This window comes from Paroedura picta, chromosome 13 (assembly GCF_049243985.1).
Source record: "Paroedura picta isolate Pp20150507F chromosome 13, Ppicta_v3.0, whole genome shotgun sequence".
Taxonomy (NCBI): Eukaryota; Metazoa; Chordata; class Lepidosauria; order Squamata; family Gekkonidae; genus Paroedura; species Paroedura picta.
Window position 1 is genome coordinate 19,411,133 of NC_135381.1, and position 18,821 is coordinate 19,429,953.

At 51.1% G+C, this 18,821-nt stretch overlaps 2 protein-coding genes across 4 annotated transcripts; both read right to left on the reverse strand.

The window, feature by feature from the left end:
- Positions 1-91: 91 nt before the first annotated feature.
- Positions 92-1,902, reverse strand: LOC143822985 (gap junction alpha-3 protein-like). Its single transcript, XM_077308734.1, has 2 exons — positions 1,607-1,902; positions 92-1,187 (listed from the first exon to the last, which is right to left on the reverse strand). Exon 2 carries the CDS (start codon positions 1,165-1,167, stop codon positions 241-243), a length of 927 nt encoding a protein of 308 aa, XP_077164849.1. The 5' UTR covers positions 1,168-1,187; positions 1,607-1,902; the 3' UTR covers positions 92-240.
- Positions 1,903-2,526: 624 nt separating this feature from the next.
- Positions 2,527-13,152, reverse strand: GJB1 (gap junction protein beta 1). 3 transcript variants are annotated; one of them, XM_077308736.1, is made up of 2 exons: positions 12,815-13,152; positions 2,527-6,735 (listed from the first exon to the last, which is right to left on the reverse strand). In XM_077308736.1, the coding sequence occupies exon 2, from the start codon at positions 6,721-6,723 to the stop codon at positions 5,887-5,889; it is 837 nt and encodes a 278-aa protein (XP_077164851.1). In that variant the 5' UTR covers positions 6,724-6,735; positions 12,815-13,152; the 3' UTR covers positions 2,527-5,886. The 3 variants fall into 3 exon arrangements, with proteins under 3 accessions (XP_077164851.1, XP_077164853.1, XP_077164852.1); XM_077308738.1 differs by lacking the exon at positions 12,815-13,152 and adding an exon at positions 12,581-12,778; XM_077308737.1 differs by lacking the exon at positions 12,815-13,152 and adding an exon at positions 9,076-9,845.
- Positions 13,153-18,821: the final 5,669 nt, after the last annotated feature.

The following is an 18,821-nucleotide window of genomic DNA, read 5'->3' on the forward strand; positions in this document are numbered from 1 at the left end:
CTGTTGCAGAGACCACCGGTGCAGTCTCCGCTCCTGTCCCTCTCTTTAGCTATGTCTGCCGATCTTTAAAGGGGCAGCGCCCAGGCAACGAAAGGGTTCTCCCCTCATCAGCACTCCCACTTCTCTCTTTCAAGGCTCCTGGCTTCTGCATCTCTTCTTCTCTAGTCAGGCAATGGGGAGAGGCTTGGGGGGTTGGGTTCTAGGCCGGTTATGTCAGCTCCACTGCCAGCCTCTGGTGGGCTAAACAGCTAGGTCACTGGGCTTCCATTTGCTGCTGGTCTTGCCACACTTGCTGTCTCGCTTCTGGCTTGCAACCCAAGTGGGGCTGTCTGTCACCACCCCTGCTCCAGGGCTCTCCCCCCTAGTGGCTTTGTCACCCACCTGCACAGAGATACTATGGGATGGAGTCGGGTTGTCGTGTCCCTGGGGGTCAGGGCCCATAGCTGCGTCCTCGGCACCTGGACTGCATCGGGCTGACTGCCTTGTCCTGCATTTGGTGAAGGCCACGTGGTACATCTCTACTACGTTGAGCAGGAGGGAGAGGCAGGCCACAGCTAGCATGAAGAGGATGAAGATAGTTTTTTCAGTGGGGCGGGAGATGTAGCAATTGACTGTGTTGGGGCAGGGCCAGCGGCTGCAAGTGTAGAGAGGTTTCAGCTCGAAACCGTACAGGACATACTGGCCCAAGATGAAGCCCACTTCAAAGAGGGTCTTGAAGATGATGTTGCAAATGTAAGTCCTCAGAATGGCTCCTTGGAGGCGGATCCTGCCTTGAGTATCCCGAACAGAGGCCCTAGTGGGATCAGGCTGCCCCATAAGGGAGCCCCCCAGAGCTTCCAGGTTTTCCTGCTTGCTCTGTTCCGTGCGCACCAGGTGCAGGATGTGGCCCAGGTAGATGAGGCTGGGTGTGGAGACAAAGATGATCTGCAGCACCCAGAACCGGATGTGGGAGATGGGGAAGGTCTGGTCATAGCAGACGCTCTGGCAGCCAGGCTGCTTGGTGTCGCAGGAGAAGTTGGACTGCTCATCCCCCCACACCTTCTCAGCCGCAGCCCCCAGCACCAGGATGCGGAAGATGAAGAGCACTGTCAGCCAGACCTTGCCCACCACTGTGGACTGCTCTTGCACACTCTCCAGGAGCCTTCCAAGCAGGTGCCAGTCCCCCATGGACACGAGAATAGTTTGCCCTGAAAGAGAGGGGAGGGCAGATGCCATTAGAGGCACTTTCACACAAAGGGAGCAAGGTGCCGCGAGGGGCAGGATCTTCCTGTGCTGAGCTAGCTGACCCGGCTCCTCCTGCCTTTGTTCTCTGGTTGTGCCCATTGTGTCTCTCAAAGCTTGAGTTTAACCTGACCAGAGACAACAAAGGCCCAAGGCCTGGCTAACCAGTTACTGGCCAGGAGTAGCAGCTCCACTTCTTTCCTGTATTTAGCTCTGCTGGCCCTGCAGCACAGCCAAATTATATTAGTCTGCAGCATTACCCCTAGCCTAAGGGAAACATACAGGGGCCACAATGCCACTGCCCTATACAAAAACTGAAATTCCTGCAGGTATGCCATTGAGGCAGGAGCAAGGAAATCCCTGCAGTAGCTGCAGCAAAACTCACCACGTCCAGCTTCAGAAGCTCCCGCATCAAGCAGCTGCAGTCCCGTTGAGCATCTCTTGTCCAAAGAACGTTGAGGAAGCGGAAAGCAAGAGCCCACAGGTGCCCGACCAGCGGTTCCCGTTTGTTGGTACGACCACCGGGGAACTGAGCTCTTGAGTCTCTGCTCAAGGCAGGAGCCTTGTTGCCACCAGAGCTTTGTTGCTCATTGGCTCTTGCCATGACTGACCGGCACAGTAGCCACTGGGGGGTTGGGGGGCGACCTCTGTCTTTATTTTCGGCTTGGGCACTTTGCTAATTATAACCCCTCCTGCAGGGTGAGTGTGCATGGTACAGGGGTTATATTTAGGTAAGTGCTCTCCAGCTTGCAGGACCTTGGAATGACCCGCCTCCGGCTGCATGTGTGCTGTTAGAGGGTCATTTCCTTCCTCTGGCTGGCCCAGCATGGGAACCATAGCAGTCCGCTCCCCTTTACGGCTGACTCCTTCCTCCAACCTGGAGCGGCATGACATTGTGGGGAAGTGCTTCCTCCAGCACAACTTTCCATCTGCTCCCATATCAGCGACAGGGTCGCCAGCCGCTCTCCTCTGTGACCCCTTCTGTGGGCCACTAGGAGAGGTAGGTGAGCAGCTGCAGTTAACAGTTGTGGACTCTGTCCTTTTGTTGTCCCACTGGCAAACATTCCCTGTGCCCTTGCATAGCAATTGGGCCTGCAGAGGTTAGAGATTGCTTGGAACAAACAAAGTCAAAATGTTTTAACAGTGGTGACAGCGGATTCTTATCCACCTGCTGTGTGAACCGGACCAGCAAGTTGCTTGTTCTGAACGGCTGGTGCCTCGTCAGTCTTGCTTCAGGTGGGCTAGCTTTTAAAAAGTGGCACGTGTAGGGGTGGTAAAGACTTAACAAAATTCAAAAAGCATCAGTTATGCATAACCATTTTATTGCCTATAATAATAATAATAACAAATACTGCCATGTGATACATACAAGGAGGGGGGCTTTCATTCAGCCTGATAAAAGATCCTGGGAAACTCAAAACCTCCAGCCACTTCTGGGCTATTTTGGTTGGTCCTAAAACAGTAATGACTGGGGAAGGCACTGGCAAGGCCACCCTGTATTGAGTCTGCCACGAATACGCTAGAGGGCGTCACCCCAAGGGTCAGACAGGACCCGGTGCTTGCACAGGGGATACCTTTACCTTTTTAATCTAAAGCTATTACAGGGCTGTTGTTTTTGGAGTAGTTCTATGGATGTATATGGCATTCTTCCATATAAAAATGTGAACAACTAAAATCAGGAAGGGTCAGAGATCAGGCACGGGAGCTGGCATCCTCTTTTGCCACAGTCATATCAAAATACTCCCCAAAGATACAGAATTATTATTTTTCACCATTTCAGAGAAAAGGGAAGATTTGGATTGCTGAGTACAGGCAAGGCATGTCCACTCGAACCCCACTACTCTCCAGGACTGGCTCCGCTTCCCTCAATCCTACCTGGCTGAGCAACCCAAAACAACCTTACTCAGAATTAAGCCCTACTCTATTTAGGAAAATGTTCTTCAGACGGAAAGCCTGGTCTTCGTAGTCAGCTGACAGGAGTCTCCCTCTAGTGGCGTCTGTAAGGCAGCAAACTTGAACAAGGACTCCATGGGGAAAGATTTGACCTCTGTCTTACAGCTGAACATGTGAACTGCCTGTGTTGAAATGTCCTGTGCTCAAGGTGTTTGTGGTGGAACAGGGATATGAAACCGGGGAGAAGAGCGCCCCCCCCACACACACACACACAAACCTTGGCTTGGCAACCTCCCAACCTTTCCCTTGCCAAATGAGAGCAATAACCAAGACTAAGGATTGGTCCCACTTTTACACCTGTCCCCTTGGCAAAATTTGAAGAGGGCTCCTGTCTGTCATTCCTGCCTAGGCAATTGGCTCCTCTTGGACTTCTCCCTACCCTGCTGGGGAGGGGCACAGGAGCCCTGCTGGGGCAAAAAGATGGCAGTCCTGCACGGCGGCCTCCTCCTCTGGTGCTTGTGTCACGACCGCTCAGATTCAGGACACAGAAGATGGCCATTGGGTGCCAGGCTATAAACACACAGACTGAAGCAGCTGTTGTATGGCCCTGCAGAAAGGCAGGCGTCCTTGTGGTTTTATTTCTGCGCTGCAAAACTGCAACATTTACAGTGATGAAATCAAAATTTTGCTTCCAGAATTTACAAAGCAAAAGGATGCACATTGTGAGATTATATTGATTTCTCCACCCCTTTGCTTTTGGATTACAATGAGCACAAGGTGGTATGGGACACAAGGAAGACAGGGAAGGGTCTCCCAGAACTGCCGCTGTAACTGAGGTCTGCTTGGAGGCCACTGTTATTTTTTTTTCAATCATTATTTAAATTTATTTCCCACCACTCCTGAGAACAGCTCGTGGCGGGTTACAAATTGTCCCCGCTAAAATTCCATTAAAAACATTACAAGGGAAATAAATCATACAATAAAAAACAAAACGATGGTGCAATTATTTGATTCTCCCATCCCCCCAATACACATCTCATAAGGGAGTGGGGAAGAGGTGGCCATTGATGACATATGGCCCAACACTGCCTAGCACCAGGGGTGGGGGGGTGGCAGCAATCAGATCTTCCTCACCGCCCCGGCCTCAACTGTAGACCTGGCGGAAGAGCTCCGTTTTGCAGGCCCTGCGGAATGCTGAAAGCTCCCACAGGGCCTGCAGCTTGGCCGGGAGCTCATTCCACCAGGTAGGGGCCAGGACTGAAAAGGCCCTGGCCCTGGATGAATGAGGCCAGGTGTGCTTCTCTGGGGCCAGGAATGACCAGTAAGTTGGTACCCACGAAGTGTAAGGCTCTGCAGGGGGCATAGGGCGACAGGCATTCCTTCAGGTATGTGGGACCCAGACCGCAAAGGGCCTTAAAGGTCAAAACCTCGTATCAGACCTGGGCAGTAGCTGGCAACCAATACAGCTGCCTCAGCACAGGCTGGATAGGGGCCTTCCAAGATATTCTTGGTAGGACCCTAGCAGCTGCATTTTGTATCAACTGCAATTTCCGGATCAGGGACAAGAGCAGGCCTGTGTAGTGTGAGTTACAGAAATCTATTCTGGAGGTGTCCATGGCATGGATCACCGTAGCCTGGAGGTGAGAACATGCTTGGCCAGCTACCCTCTTGACCTTGTGCCTCCATGGTAAGTGAGGCATCCATGGTCACACACAAATTTCTGGCCTGGGGTGCAGTCATAAGTTGTGTCCCTGCCAGAGTAATCACTCTTCCTGACCTGCCCCCCTACATCCCAGCCACAGGACCTCCGTCTTGGAGGGGCTGCATTTCAGATGAGTCTGCTCAAGCCATTCAGCCACTGCTTCCAAGCATCTGGCAAAGGTTCTGGGGGGTTGTCCGGGTGGCCACCCATGAAGAGATAGAGCTGGGTATCATCAGCCTATTGATGACAACCCAGCCCAAAGCTCTGCACCAGCTGGGCCAGAGGGCGCATAAAGATGTTAAAAAGCACAGGGGGAGAGAACTGCGCCCTGTAGGATCCCACAAGGCAGTCAGTAGGAGTGTAACAAATCCTCCCCCGCAGCAACCCTCTGGGTCCGGTTATAGCAAAAGGAGCATAATCCATTTCCCCATCCTGGTGAGGCGGTGGGCCAACAACTCAGGTCGACCATATCAAAAGCAGCTGACCAATTTAACAGAACAAGCATGGCCAATCCACCCCGATCCAGCTGGCAACAAAGGTCACCCATTAGGGTGACCAGCACCATCTCTACCTTGTGGCCAGGATGGAAGCCAGACTGATTTGGGTCAAGAGCCAAAGTTTCATCCAAGAATGCCAGGAGCTGGTCTGCCGCGGCCCTGCCAACTACCTTACCCAGGAACACCAAATGCGAAACTGGGCAATAGCTGACAGGGTCCCACAGGTCCAGAGATGTCCCTGCCCTACTCTCCCGAGCAGCACTTAGAGAGATCAAATTAAAATCTTGCAAACATTCTGCAGCTGTTAGGTTCTGTGACTACTCCTATTCTTACCAAATCCATGGAAAATGTTCCTCTAGGCAGCAGACAGGCTGTCAGCAGGGAGCTAAAAGAATGGTCAGCACCACTGATTAAATGAAGGCAGGTAGAGGGACCTAAGGCACTGTGAGGGAACTTCCTTCCTAAGAAAGACATTGCCAGCTTCCAACCACAGCAACCAGCAGCCAAGTCTTGCATTCCCTTCCCTGTCCTGATCTCCTGCAACCAAGCACCACCTCCATTGTCCCAATACCCTTAGCAAGCTGAACAGCGGTCCGTCTTCTCCTGTGCCCCTGAATTGCGACGGAGAATGTCCTTGAGGGAGCTGTCCTGTTCCGTCAGCAGCTGGTTGATTTCATTCTGCTTGTACTCGGACAGCTTGTGGCCCAGGAAGGAGCCCTTCCCTGAAGATGGATTGGGGTTTCGGTGACCGCGGCGGGCACATGCCCGCACCAGCAGGTATGCCAATTCAACCAAGTTGAGAACTATACAAATGCCGGAGGTGGTCAGCATGAAAACCGTGAAAATTGTCTTCTCCGTGGGCCGTGAGACAAAGCAGTCAACAAAGTTGGGGCAGGGGTAATCGTTGCATTTGACCAGACGGACCATCTGATACCCAGGGTAGATGACGTAAAAGATGTACATGAAGGTTCCTTCAAAGATGATGCGGAAGGCCACACTGCAAACGTAAGTCCACCATAGGGAACCTGAGATGCGCATCTTGTGTTTCTTGACCTCCTCAAGGTGCTTGGCATCCCCGTGGCCTGTCATCACTAACAGCTTCTTTTCCTGGTGCTGCTGGTATGCCACGTGCATGGCCACAAGCAAGGCCGGAGTGGTCACCAGGATGAGCTGCAGAGCCCACAGGCGGATGTGGGAGATGGGGAAGTAGTGGTCATAGCAGACGTTCTTGCAACCAGGCTGTAGCGTGTTGCAGATGAAAGAGGCTTGCTCATCTCCCCAGACGCTCTCGGCGGCTACCACCAGCACCATGATGCGGAAGATGAAGACTACCGAGAGCCAGATGCGTCCAACAGCTGTGGAGTGGCGGTTCACGCCAATCACAAGGGAGTAGAAGCCTTCCCACTTCATTCTTCCTCACTCCTGCAAAGAAAAGACAGAGTCTGGTTTACTCAGAGCAGTCATGCCAGGAGAGGGAGAGGGAGTCATGCCACATATTGCTAATAGCACAGAGAAGGAGGAGGAGGAGGAGGAGGAGAGAATAATTGTTTCTTATGTGCCACCTTTCCCTACCCGAAGGAGGCTCAAAGTGGCTTATAGTCACCTTCCCTTTCCTCTCCCCACAACACCCCCTGTGGGGTGGGTGAGGCTGAGAGAGCACTGATATCACTGCTTGGTCAGAACAGTTATCAGTGCCGTGGCGAGCCCAAGGTCACCCAGCTGGCTGCCTGTGGAGGAGCACAGAATCGAACCTGGCATGCCAGATTAGAAGTCCGCACTCCTAACCACTACACCAAACTGGCTCTCAAGAGGTAGTAGGAGCACTTGCCTTCAAGAGGAGCATCTTCCAAAACTGCCCATTTCCCTTCTCCCACCCCAATATGCCAGTATTCATGCCAGCTTCCGTGGCTGGTTTCTGTCCTGTTTGAAACTTTCTTTCCTCCTAGATCTGAATCATTAATAACATTGCCATGTTGTGAGATTCAAGTGGGTAGCCGTGTTGGTCTGAAGCAGCACGACAACACAAAATCAGAGTCCAGTGGCTCCTTTAAGACCAACAAAGATTTATTCAAGGTGTGAACTTTTTTTCCAGGTAGGGGAGGAATTGTATTGTTGTTTGAGGAGTTTTATTGTTGTATAAGACACCTTGCCCTGACCTGGCTAGATCAGGGTCTTCTGGTCTTGTCAGAGCTCAAAACCCAAGCAGGGTCAGCCCTGGTAAGCATTTGAATGGGAGAGTGACAAGGACGTCCAGAGTGGCTACATAAACAGGCAATAGAAAGACATCTCTGAACTTCACCTGCTTTATAAATTTTGTAGGATCAACCTAATTCAGCTGTGGCTTCACAGCAAAAAATAAAAAATAAAAAGCCACCTTGAGGAAATAAAAGCCTTAACACATAAATTAAGGGCTGCTCTTTAAGGGTAAAACCAGGGGTAGTCAAACTGCGGCCCTCCAGATGTCCATGGACTACAGTTCCCATGAGCCCCTGCCAGCAAACGCTGGCAGGGGCTCATGAGAACTGTAGTCCATGGACACCTGGAGGACCGCAGTTTGACTACACCTGGGTAAAACAATGCAGTGGGAGATCTTATAAGTCTCTCGGGTCTGGTCTGGTTGAGCACGAATCTGGCCATTCTCACTGCCCCAAACTTTACAGGCAAGAAACTGAAAGGCTGTTTCCAAAACCTACAGTTGGCTGCCTTTGGCAATCTGCCACTGTTCCATTGTAGAGCTTTCAGTGCAGAGCAATGCAGCTCCAGGGACATCTCCTCTACCTCCCACTCGCCTTTCTTGCCACCTCCCACTGTTGCTATGAGAAGCACGTGCAGAGTGGAAGAGCAGGACGTTGGACGGGAGGCCCCGCATTCCACAGTGGGCAAAGTGGCACTGAGGTGGCTGCTGAGGCCGTGGGTCAAGGCAGGGACTGAAGCTTTTCAGGGGCTCTTTTCACCGGCTCCCAGAGGAGGGGCAGCAGTGAATCTGAAGCATGCCTGCTTTGCTGCAGCAGAGACCAGCCACAGCCCTCCCTCACTTCTGAATGGCCCATCCCTCTGGCGGGGGGGGGGGTGAGGGAGCCAGTCTTGACCTTTCTCTGCCAGGAGCGTTTCTCCTCTGGGCGCGAGCAAGTGGCGAAGGAAGGATGTGCAATTGGTCACCCACCCGAAGCATTCAGGAGAGGCCGGCTGCTAAAGCAAACCACAATAATTCTTCGCTTAGCGTGGTCACAGTACAATGGCCACAGGTTGAGCGGTGAGGCAGGAAGTCTCACCTGTGCTGTAACTTAACTAATGTGATGGCCTCAGGCAGCCTTTTCCGCCCTGCCATAAAGAGATGGTAATATAGAGCCCCTCCACCACCACAGAGATGATGCAGGCAGTACTGAAATAACACATGCCCCTTCTAAGCACCATAACTGTTATTCCTAAAGAGACTCACAGCCTCTGGGAGGCTCATCAATACCCCGCCCTGGGGCAGCTGGACCAGCAAAGCCCTTGCACCTGCAGAATAAGGCCCAAAAGCTCAAAGCTCTCCAGACAGAAGTCATGCACAAACACACACACTCACACACTCACACACTCCTTGCCTCAGCCCCAGATCACCACTTCCACCAAACACAAAATTCTGATAGGGGCTCCCCTACCGCACCACTGGAGACCCCCATTTCAGGCTGCCCCTCGCCGAGTTGTATCCACTCGTAAAGAGCTCCAAGGCTGGCAGTCGGAATGGGGTCAGACAAGGTCCCACAGCCCAGACGTTACCTTGCAGTGGGGAATGGATTGCGCCCAAAGCAGCCGCAGGCTCCCTCTATAGGCTCATGTTGCCCCGCAGACTGTGACCGCTCTTTGCCGCTGCTCAGCTCCAGGGAGTCATATGCTGCTTTATAAACTGCTTTGCATACAATGGGGCCTTTATCGGCCCCCAAACAACGTGCCTTAGAATTCAGGTCCGCTGCCCGGACTTCCGCCCACCCTGCCCAAACAAAGTGTCTGTGTGTGGCATTCCAGGCTGTCATCGCTTGCACCAACACCTGGTCCCAGGCTCCACCAGGGGTGAGGACCCCCCACCGCGATCTCTCTCCCCTTTGTGCCTGTTGGGGGAAGAGGGTCTCGATGGCACAGTAGAAGGGGCTGTATATGCACTTGGGGGCAGCTAGTGATCTCCTTGGGCACTTGGCAGGCCAGGCCTTGGGCAGGTGCCCCAGACATGCCTTGGAGACGCAGCAGCCGCCCCGGGGGGGAAGGAAGAGTTAAGACTGGACTTTGCTCGCAGGGCTGGGGGTCAGAGCATCTCATGTACGCCAGTTGCCTTGGCGTGACGCTGCTGGGCAGCAGCTGGACCGTGTTTTTCCATGCAAAGGCTGCCGACTGGCGTCTCTTTCCGGGGTCCGCAGCGGAATCAGTGCCGGAAGCTGGTGCAAAGCCTGGCAGAGCACAAAGAGGCCCTCAGTTCTTTGTGTCCAGGCTGACCCTGCTCCAGTGCATCCTTCCCCCCACGTACACACACGCACACGCCATCCTTCCGGGTGGAACCAACTCCAAGTACATAACTGCCCAAGAGAGCGGAAGCCTGGAGGTGTTGGCCACAGAAACTCACATTGGGAGAAGTTAGCAAACTGAAAACTCATCAGAAGACACACAGAGGCCCTCTTCCGATCATATCCACTCAAGGCATGGGGAGAAGAACCAAGGAGCACCCATTGGGAGCAGCCCGTCCCAAGCAGCATTAAGCTACAAAAAGATAAGGAGACTGGGTGAGTCATGGGCGGAAACCTTTCGGTGCAGACCACAGGAAGGGCTGGTGGCCAAGGACAACTCCCACAGCGAGTATCTAGATGGGGGGCCCAACAAGATTGCGCAAAATGTCAGTGAATCTTCCACTTGCCCTAAGTCAAAAAGGGCAGAAAGCTGACCACAAAGGTAAACATTAAGCCAGTTCAAACACAGCCAGCCCAGAAGTCCTTGGGCCATAGAGAGCAAAGGTCCTCAAGGCCCTGTTATGCTGGTCACCGGCCATACTAGGAGGACTAAGGCCGCTCAGATGTGCTGAAAACAAAGGAGATGGATGAGTGGTTTCTTTCAGGCAAACAGGGCACAGGAAGAACAACTGAGGGCAGAACTGTGGCATGGGCATTTAACTCTTCACACCCGGTTCTGTTTCCCACATAGAAATCCCCCCACAAGAAGGGGGGGAGGGAGACAGCAATTATAGCACACCTATCTTCCATGGGGGTATTTGCCTACAGGTACAGAGGTCAGTTGCTCTATCAGGGACAGATTTCTGGATTTTGCACAGCCCCCCCCCCCCATTTCTCTTACAAAGCAAGGCCCAGGTCTTGTATCTGTCTACCCCCTCCTCCCTTTTGCCTAATAGCAGCTGGGCAGAAGGAGCCTTTCTATCTAGGAAATGGCAGGGGATCAGCTGCCACACATGCAGCCAGTTGGGTTCCACACCCAACCCGACCTCTGTAAAGCCACCCCCAGGAGCTTTCTTTAATTCATTTCTTGACACCCTCCTTTCCACTATGTTATCTTCACAACAACTCTGTGAGTTAGTTTGTGCTGATAAGGTGTAACTGACCCTTGTTCAGAACCTAAAAAGATTGAGAAAGCTACAACTTCATGATATGACTGTATTTCATTTGAATTTTATTTGTGGAGCTCAAATATATAAATTAAAAACAATAAAAACAGCACAGAGTTAAACTTTCCGTAGGTCACACATACATAGGTTAGTTATGTTCTAACATTCAAAGACCTAATGCATTTTGACCCGTGCAGGTCTTCCTCAGAGGTCAATATTAAGCACACACTATTGTTTTAAAACACACAGAAATGCATAAAATAAGTTTTAATATAATTTTTTGATCACCAGGGTCTACATTCATGTGAAGATCCATTGCATATTCACTGGGTGTTAAAAGTTCTTATGCAAATCATGGTTCTTTCAAAGGGCTGCCTTCAGTAACCTTCCCTGATTTTGAACAAAACCTGCTGTGTGCTCTCCAAATACAGTTATATCATATAAAGTTATAGCTTTCTCAACCTTTTAAGGTTTTCAGCTCTATTCCAGGTTGGGTTCCCCCCCCCCCCGCCCCCTGCACTATTTGTTGCTTGGCTGACCCTTGATCACCCAGCAAGAATAAGAGTTGGTTCTTATATGCCACTTTTCTCTACCTGAAGGAATCTCAAAGTGGCTTCCAATCGTCTTCCCTTCCTCTCCCCACCAGACACCCTGTGAGGGAAGTGAGGCTGAGAGAGCCCTGATATTATTGCTAAAGAACAGCTTTATCCGTGCTGTGGCAAGCCCAAGGTCACCCAGCTGGCTGCATGTGGGGGAGTGCAGAATCGAACCCAGCTTGCCAGATTAGAAGCTGGCGCTCTTAACCACTACACCAAGCCGTCTCTCTTCCCTGACATGAGTGGCGACTCCAACCTGGGTCTTCCAGATCCTAGGCCAACATTCTTCACCTCGACACCACACTGGCTCTTGAACAGGGGTGCCATGAACAAACCCCAGCAACAGGGCAAGCCTCAAGATGTGCCAGGAAAAGTCTGTCTCCGCGAGGATCCTCCATAGAACCCCATGGGGGCTCTGGTTCAAAGCTTCTGGGAGGATCTGCAGGTAACACCAGCCAGAGCTGCTAGGGTGTGTGAAGCCACAGCAGGGCCTCCCGGTGCCATTTTTTGAGGCCTAAATTAAGCAAAGCCTCAGTGAGGGCATATCAGTTTTGGGGGAAAGAAAAGCACTCCCTAGTTCCTTCTGCAGGCTGGGGAAGCCAAATTCACAGCCAGGAGCAGGGGTTTCTGCCACTGAAATCTCCACTTCATGGATTTCTGTATACTTAATTGTTTAACTAAAGCAGGGGTAGTCAAACTGCGGCCCTCCAGATGTCCATGGACTACAATTCCCATGAGCCCCTGCCAGCGTTTGTTGGCAGGGGCTCATGGCAATTGTAGTGCATGGACATCTGGAGGGCTGCAGTTTGACTACCCCTGATCTAAAGAGTCCCTCAAAGACTTGCTCTGGAAAACCTGCTTGCCCTTTCCCCACCTCGGGTGTTCCAGCAACTGGAATTGCTGTGACCTTTTGAAGGAGCAGAGAAGGAGGTAAGTCTCGCCTTTTTAAAATCTGGGTAGAAGCTCCAAGCCAGGCGCAGCGTCCCGCCGGTGCAGGAGCGAATTGCTTTTCGTGCCCATCCTTTATTAACTTGTAGAGCCCAAGCGAGAGAAAAGAAAATCTGTTCCCAATGGCCATTTCAGCTACCTGTTTGGGACTTGTTCTTCAGAAAGAGGAAATAGCGGCATACAAGTTTCAAGCCGCAAGAAATCGCTTGCTCGAGCCTTCGGAGGTGACGAGCCATTTTGCAGAACTGAAGACTCGGGCATTTGCAAGAAGCTCCGCCCCGCCCCGCATCCCAACCATGCCCTGAATGGTGGACCGTCGATGGCCCCACGCGGCAGAATCGCAGCCCAGCGACTCCGCTCCCTGCGCGCTCACCTGCGGTGGAAGCCAATGCAGTAAGTCACCAGACCGCGCTCCTCTTTCGGCAGGCGCAGCCGGCGGTGCAGGGACCTTTATACTTGGGCTGGTCCCTCCCCGTTTCTTCGATCCGAGGAGAGGAGAGGCGAGGAGAGGCGAGCCTGATTTGCAACCCCCTCTCCCGCCCCCCAGCGTCGTCGTCGCCTCTTGCCGGACAAACACTTAAGGAACGTAGCACCTGGGCGTGGTGGGTCAAGCACAGTGCCGGGAGGCGAATTGCTCGTCGCCAGCAGTGGCTGCTTCCCCAGTCTCCCGGCTGGATCGCTGCCTGTCAATGGGACTGCAGCATGGTGCCCCCCTCCTCCCTGAATAGTGCCGGACCCCAAGAGGAGGGCTGCTGGGGGTTCCTCGCGCCCCCTCACCCTTGCGCCCCCTCATCCCAGTTTCACAAACCGCCCCGGAAGCAAGGGAGAAGCCTCCTGCCAAGAGTTAACTCTGTCTGTAAACATTAACTCCTGTACTCGGACGTCCCATTCCAAGGTCCCATCAGGAGAGTGACACAAACAGCTGTGAAGCCACCCAAAGATCACACGACCCCTCCCCCCCCCCGGCCACTGCCGCAGGCACTCTGCGCCACGGGCCCTCCCAAGCACACAACCAGGGCCTAGCCCACCAGGTGAAGCTGCCACTACCCTCAGCACTACAAGGATGGCAGGCCACGTTTCAGTGGTCCAGCCACCCTCCTGCAGTGTCAATGCTTAGCCCAACACCCTGCTCTGAAATCAAAGAATTCTTCTAGAACATTAAAAATACGACTGGGGAATGACCCCTGAGCCTGTGCAGAGTGCTTTCCCCTTTGCTTCCACCACACAGATAAGACCAGAAGGGGAAGTAGAAGGCCTGCTCAAGAGTGCAACTGTGGATGCGTCAATCATTTAGAGCAACATGTGGTCCTCCAGATGTTCATGGACCACAATTCCCATGAGCCCCTGCCAGCGTTTGCTGGCAGGGGCTCATGGGAATTGTGGTCCATGAACATCTGGAGGACCACAGGTTGACTACCCCTGATTTAGAGACCAGAGGTGGTCACAGCTCCCATCCAGACCATGCACAGGGGCCTGTTTTGTTCAAAGAACTGAGGCCACGGAAGCAGCTACTGCTTTCGCCATGAGCCGCTTGCCCCCTCCTACTCCAAGATAATCGGGGTCCTGAGGGGTCCTGCACGACAGCTCTCGGAAGGCAGAGTTAAGGCAGTTCTGGCAGGAACCACATGGAAAACCTTACCCTCTTCTTAGAGCTGGGTTTCCCAACTCCATTCCGTAAATTTCAATCTGCTGATGATCTCCAGCCCTAAAGAGGTGTGCCTGGTCTTGACCAGATCCAGGGCTTTTTTTGGGCCCTGGCTCCAGCCTGGTGGAATGAGCTGCCGGTGGAAACCCGGGCCCATACAGAACTTCCAAAGTTCAGAAGGGCCTGAAACAGTTCTCAACCTGGGGGTCAGGACCCCTTTAGGAGTCAAATGACCCTCTCACAGGGGTCGCAGCTTGGCAGGGGCGCCACTGTTGCTGCTCCTCCTGCAGGCACCCGCACATGGTGGGACAAGAGGCAGAACTGAAATGAGAAACCCCGGGAAAAAACCCAATTTATGTACAATCATAAGCAATATCTTCACGCCATTGGTCAGTTTCAGTTTAATTACTGTGAAAGAACATTGCATAATTCTATGGCTGGGAGTCACCACAACATGAGGAACTGTATTAAAGGGTCGCGGCATTAGGAAGGTTGACAACCACTGGCCTGAAAGATGGTGCTCTTCCACCAGGCATTTGCTGAGTTTCCAGCTCATACCTCTAACATCTAAAGGGCCCCCCTGCATATCTGAGGTTACTCCCCCCATCTTGAGCCAGGCCATACAGTAGATCTCATAGTTGGCACATCTGGCTCATTGGGCGGTGTATGGGATGGAGTGATCACAGCAAGAATTTTGATACTGTTTTAGCCTAAAGCTTGTTTTATTTGAATCTGTATTCCATACGTATTCCGACCTTGGAAGGATGGAAAGCTGAGTCAACCTTGAGCCAGCTGCTGGGATCGAACTCCCAGCCTCATGGTGAGAGCTTCAGACAGCATGTCGGCTGCCTTACCACCCTGCGCCACAAGAGGTTCTATTAAAACAATACAAAGAACATTAAAAAATCATACAACCTCCCCCCCAAACCAAACATGGTAGTATTACTCAATCTCCTATCTCTCCAGTAAAACATCTAATAAAGGGAGTGAGAAGATCTAGGAGTAGACCATACATTGAACATGAATCAGCAGTGTGACTCGGCAAAAAAGGCAAATGGTATTTTGGGCTGTATCAAACAGAGTATCATGTCCAGATCACGGGAGGTGATGCTACCGCTTTACTCTGCTCTGGTTCGGCCTCACTTGGAGCATTGTTCAGTTTTGGGCACCCCAGTTGAAGAGGGATGTAGACAAACTGAAGCGTGTCCATAGGAGGGCAACAAAGATAGTGAGGGGTTTGGAGACCAAGACATTAGAAGAAAGGTTGGGGGAGCTTGGTCTGCTTAGCCTAGAGAGGAGACGACTGAGAAGGGATCTGATAACCATCTTCAAGTATTTAAAAGGCTGCCATGTATAGAGGATGGAGCAGAGTTGTTCTCTCTTGCCCCGTAGGGATGGACCAGAACCCATGGGATGAAATTAATTCAAAAGAAATTCCGTCTAAACATCTGGAAGAAGTTCCTGACAGTTAGAGTGGTTTCTCAGTGGAACAGGCTTCCTCAGGTGGTGGTGGGTTCTCCATCTTTGGAAACTTTTAAACAGAGGCTGGATAGCCATCTGACAGAGAGGCTGATTCTGTGAAGGCTCAAGGGGGTGGCAGGTGACAGTAGATGAGTGGTAGGGTTGTGAGTGTCCTGCATAGTGCAGGGGGTTGAACTAGATGACTCATGAGGTCTCTTCCAACTCTATTATTCTATGATTCTAGGAGGGCTGTACATAACACATGGCCTAAACACTGCCTAGCACTGGGGGAGCCCCGATCAGATCCTCCTCGCTTCTTCGGCCTCAACCATAAACCTGGAGGAAGAGCTCTGTTTTACAGCCCAGCTGAAAGCTCCCACTTAAGAGTGTCTGGATGATGTCACTTCTGGGGGTGGCAGCATGGCAGGGGTCATGGCCAGCTGACATCACTTCTGTGGTACCCCAATGCCTGAAATATATTTCAGAGGTACCTCCACAGTCAAAAGGCTGGAGAAGACATTATTGCCCAGAAGGTTCCCCAGGGACAGCAAAAGGGTTTCCAAGAGATGGTGCAGACTCCCCCAGAAGTGCCCCAGCTCTTGGACGTGCTCTGCAGGCAATATCAGGAGGCCTCTCCTCTTGGAACTCTACGTAGCACCCTCCCTCTATCTGGTGACTCGTTTTGCGGGAGACAAAAGACTTCAGAGGTTCCTTGACGTGCTTCTTCCACCCTGCAGGGAAAGGGTAGGGCAAGCTGGGGCGGGTGCCAGCCCAGTTATCACTTTGGCACAGCTCACTCTGTACTCACCAAGGTACTGGGAGAAAGTGTAAGATCAATGCAAACACCAAGGAGAGCAAGGCGGCCTTGCGGGACTTGCTGCCAGGCAGCTGAGACAAACTCACTTCAGGCCACAAACCCAGCAGGTGTCAAAAGGAGTACATAGGCAAGGTGCGTATGTATGTGTGTGGGAAATAGGAAGAAGCTACTGCTAAACTTGTCTAAAATTCCCCAAATCAGGGCAAGAGTGCATGTTTGAAACCCAAGAGCTGAAAAGATGGATTTTGCAACATGCATTCTTTTTGTAAAGTTACGCTAATTTCCTCCTGCCCAGGTTGCGGCTCTTCATGGTGCAGCCAGCCTTTCGCCTACTTTAAAAGAATGCTGAGATTGAGGTTCTTCATTCTCATTCAGAAACTTGGCACTTGACAGCAGAGCAGGGCAGATCATCTGGCCCAGCAACCCACCTCTGGCAGCCTTCCTTGTTGTTATCTCCTCCTGTAGCAGTTGTTCAGAGGTACACTGATCCTAGATGAGTTAATAGCCACTGAAAGCCTAATTTCTCTTTGAAGCCATCCAAGCCCATGTCTATCACCCCACCTTTGGCACTGAATTTCAAAAACATCCATCATGCCATTCTGAGTCTTACTGCCCATCAACTTTACGGAATAGAAAAGAAATTATCTGCCTACTTCTTCAAACCCACGCATAATTTTAGAGAACCGTCATGTCCCTTGTCATCTAAATTGAAAAACATAAAACATTTTAGCCTTTCCATCAGCCAGTGCTCTTTTCTTCGCATTTTCCAGCACTGCGATGTCCTTTTAGAGACGGGAAACTAGAACAGTAAGCTGCAATTCAAATGCAGATGCACCACATAAAGGCTCTGTAATAATATGGAAGGATTGTTTACAGAAGTGTCAGCCAAAAGTAGAAATCAAGAACATAATCTATATGATATCTTTATTAGGAGTAACCCAGCTATATGTAACAGTGTGGCAAGCTTTTGAGCATAACAGAACTCCTCAGGCCAGATGCTATGCAAAAATTAGGGTAGAGGAAAAACCCAGATGCTTCATTTTCTTGAAATCTGATCTTCCAGCATTCTAATATTGCTCATGTTATTTTCATTCTCTTTCCTAAGAATCTATAGTGTAAAATTATCTTTTACGCCCCTGTTACACCCTAAGTCAATATGATTAAGGGCACAACCCCAAGATCTCTTTCCTGGTTAGTCACTGCCAGTTCAGACACCCTCATAGTACATGTGATATTGGATTTTTTTCCCACCACAGCATATCACTTTATATTTCCTGTTCATTTGGGTTGTCCTTTTCTCCACCTTTTAAAGATAGGATGCCTATAACTGCATAGTAAATCATGTCTGAGTTCTTGAGTATTTATATTTCCAGGGAGGAGCTGTGGCTTAGTGGTAAACCAGCTATTTGGCATGCAGGAGGTCCCAGGTTCAATCCCTGACATCTCCAGTTAAAGATCTGGCAGTAGGGGATATGAAAGACCTTTGCCTGAGACCCTAACTTGATGGACCAAGGGGCTGGTTCAGGCAGGATGAGGCAGCTTTGTGTATGTGTACACCTTCCTGAAAAAATGGAGGGTCACAGCTCTGTCAACAATTCCAATAAAATCAGAATCCAGTAGCACCTTTAAGACCATCAAAGATTTATTCAAGGTGTGAGCTTCTTCATCAGACTGTGATCTTCTTACATGACATATGAAGATCATAGTCTGACGAAGGGTGCTTGCACTCGAAAGCTCACGCCTTGAATAAATCTTTGTTGGTCTTAAAGGTGCTACTGGACTCTGATTTTATTGTGCTACTTCAGACCAGCACGGCTACTCATTGGAATCAACAGTTCCAAGTCCCTGATAAGTTCAGTGCACAGCCAATCCCCAATATAGATGCAAGAGAGGCCCACTACTCGCTCCCTTTTGTTACAAGAACTGGTCATTTACTCCTGTTTTCGGATTTTAACCCCTTGACCTGAAATGGGACTCGTCCCTTTACCCCAATAAAAAGAGCTAAGTTTCCTCAAGAAGCTTTTTTGTGAGGACTGATGCTGCCAAAAATTTTTCGAAGTACTCAAGATCAGCCAGCATATGTGCTTGGTAACAGCCTCAAAGAACTCTAGATAACTAGTTGACAGTCGTGTGGTGTAGTAGTTAGAGAACAGAAGAACTAGGCTGGGGGTTGAATTCCCAATTCTGTGAAACTCAGACCGTTTATGCACTGGAGGTTTCATGCTGGGCTGCAGGCTGGAGTTTTAGTTGTGGCAGGTTGCCCCACCTTTTCCTGCACCCACGTGGGGGAGCATTTGGCCTGGTGTGCCTCATCTGCCCCTGATTTGTGCTCCTGCACAGGAGCTGGGGCAGTGAAGTTCCCAGTGCATAAACGGTCTTAGTGACACAGGAGCAATTATTTTTTCTGCCTGACCTACTCTACAGGGTTGTTGTTGGGGATAAAATGGAAGGGAACTA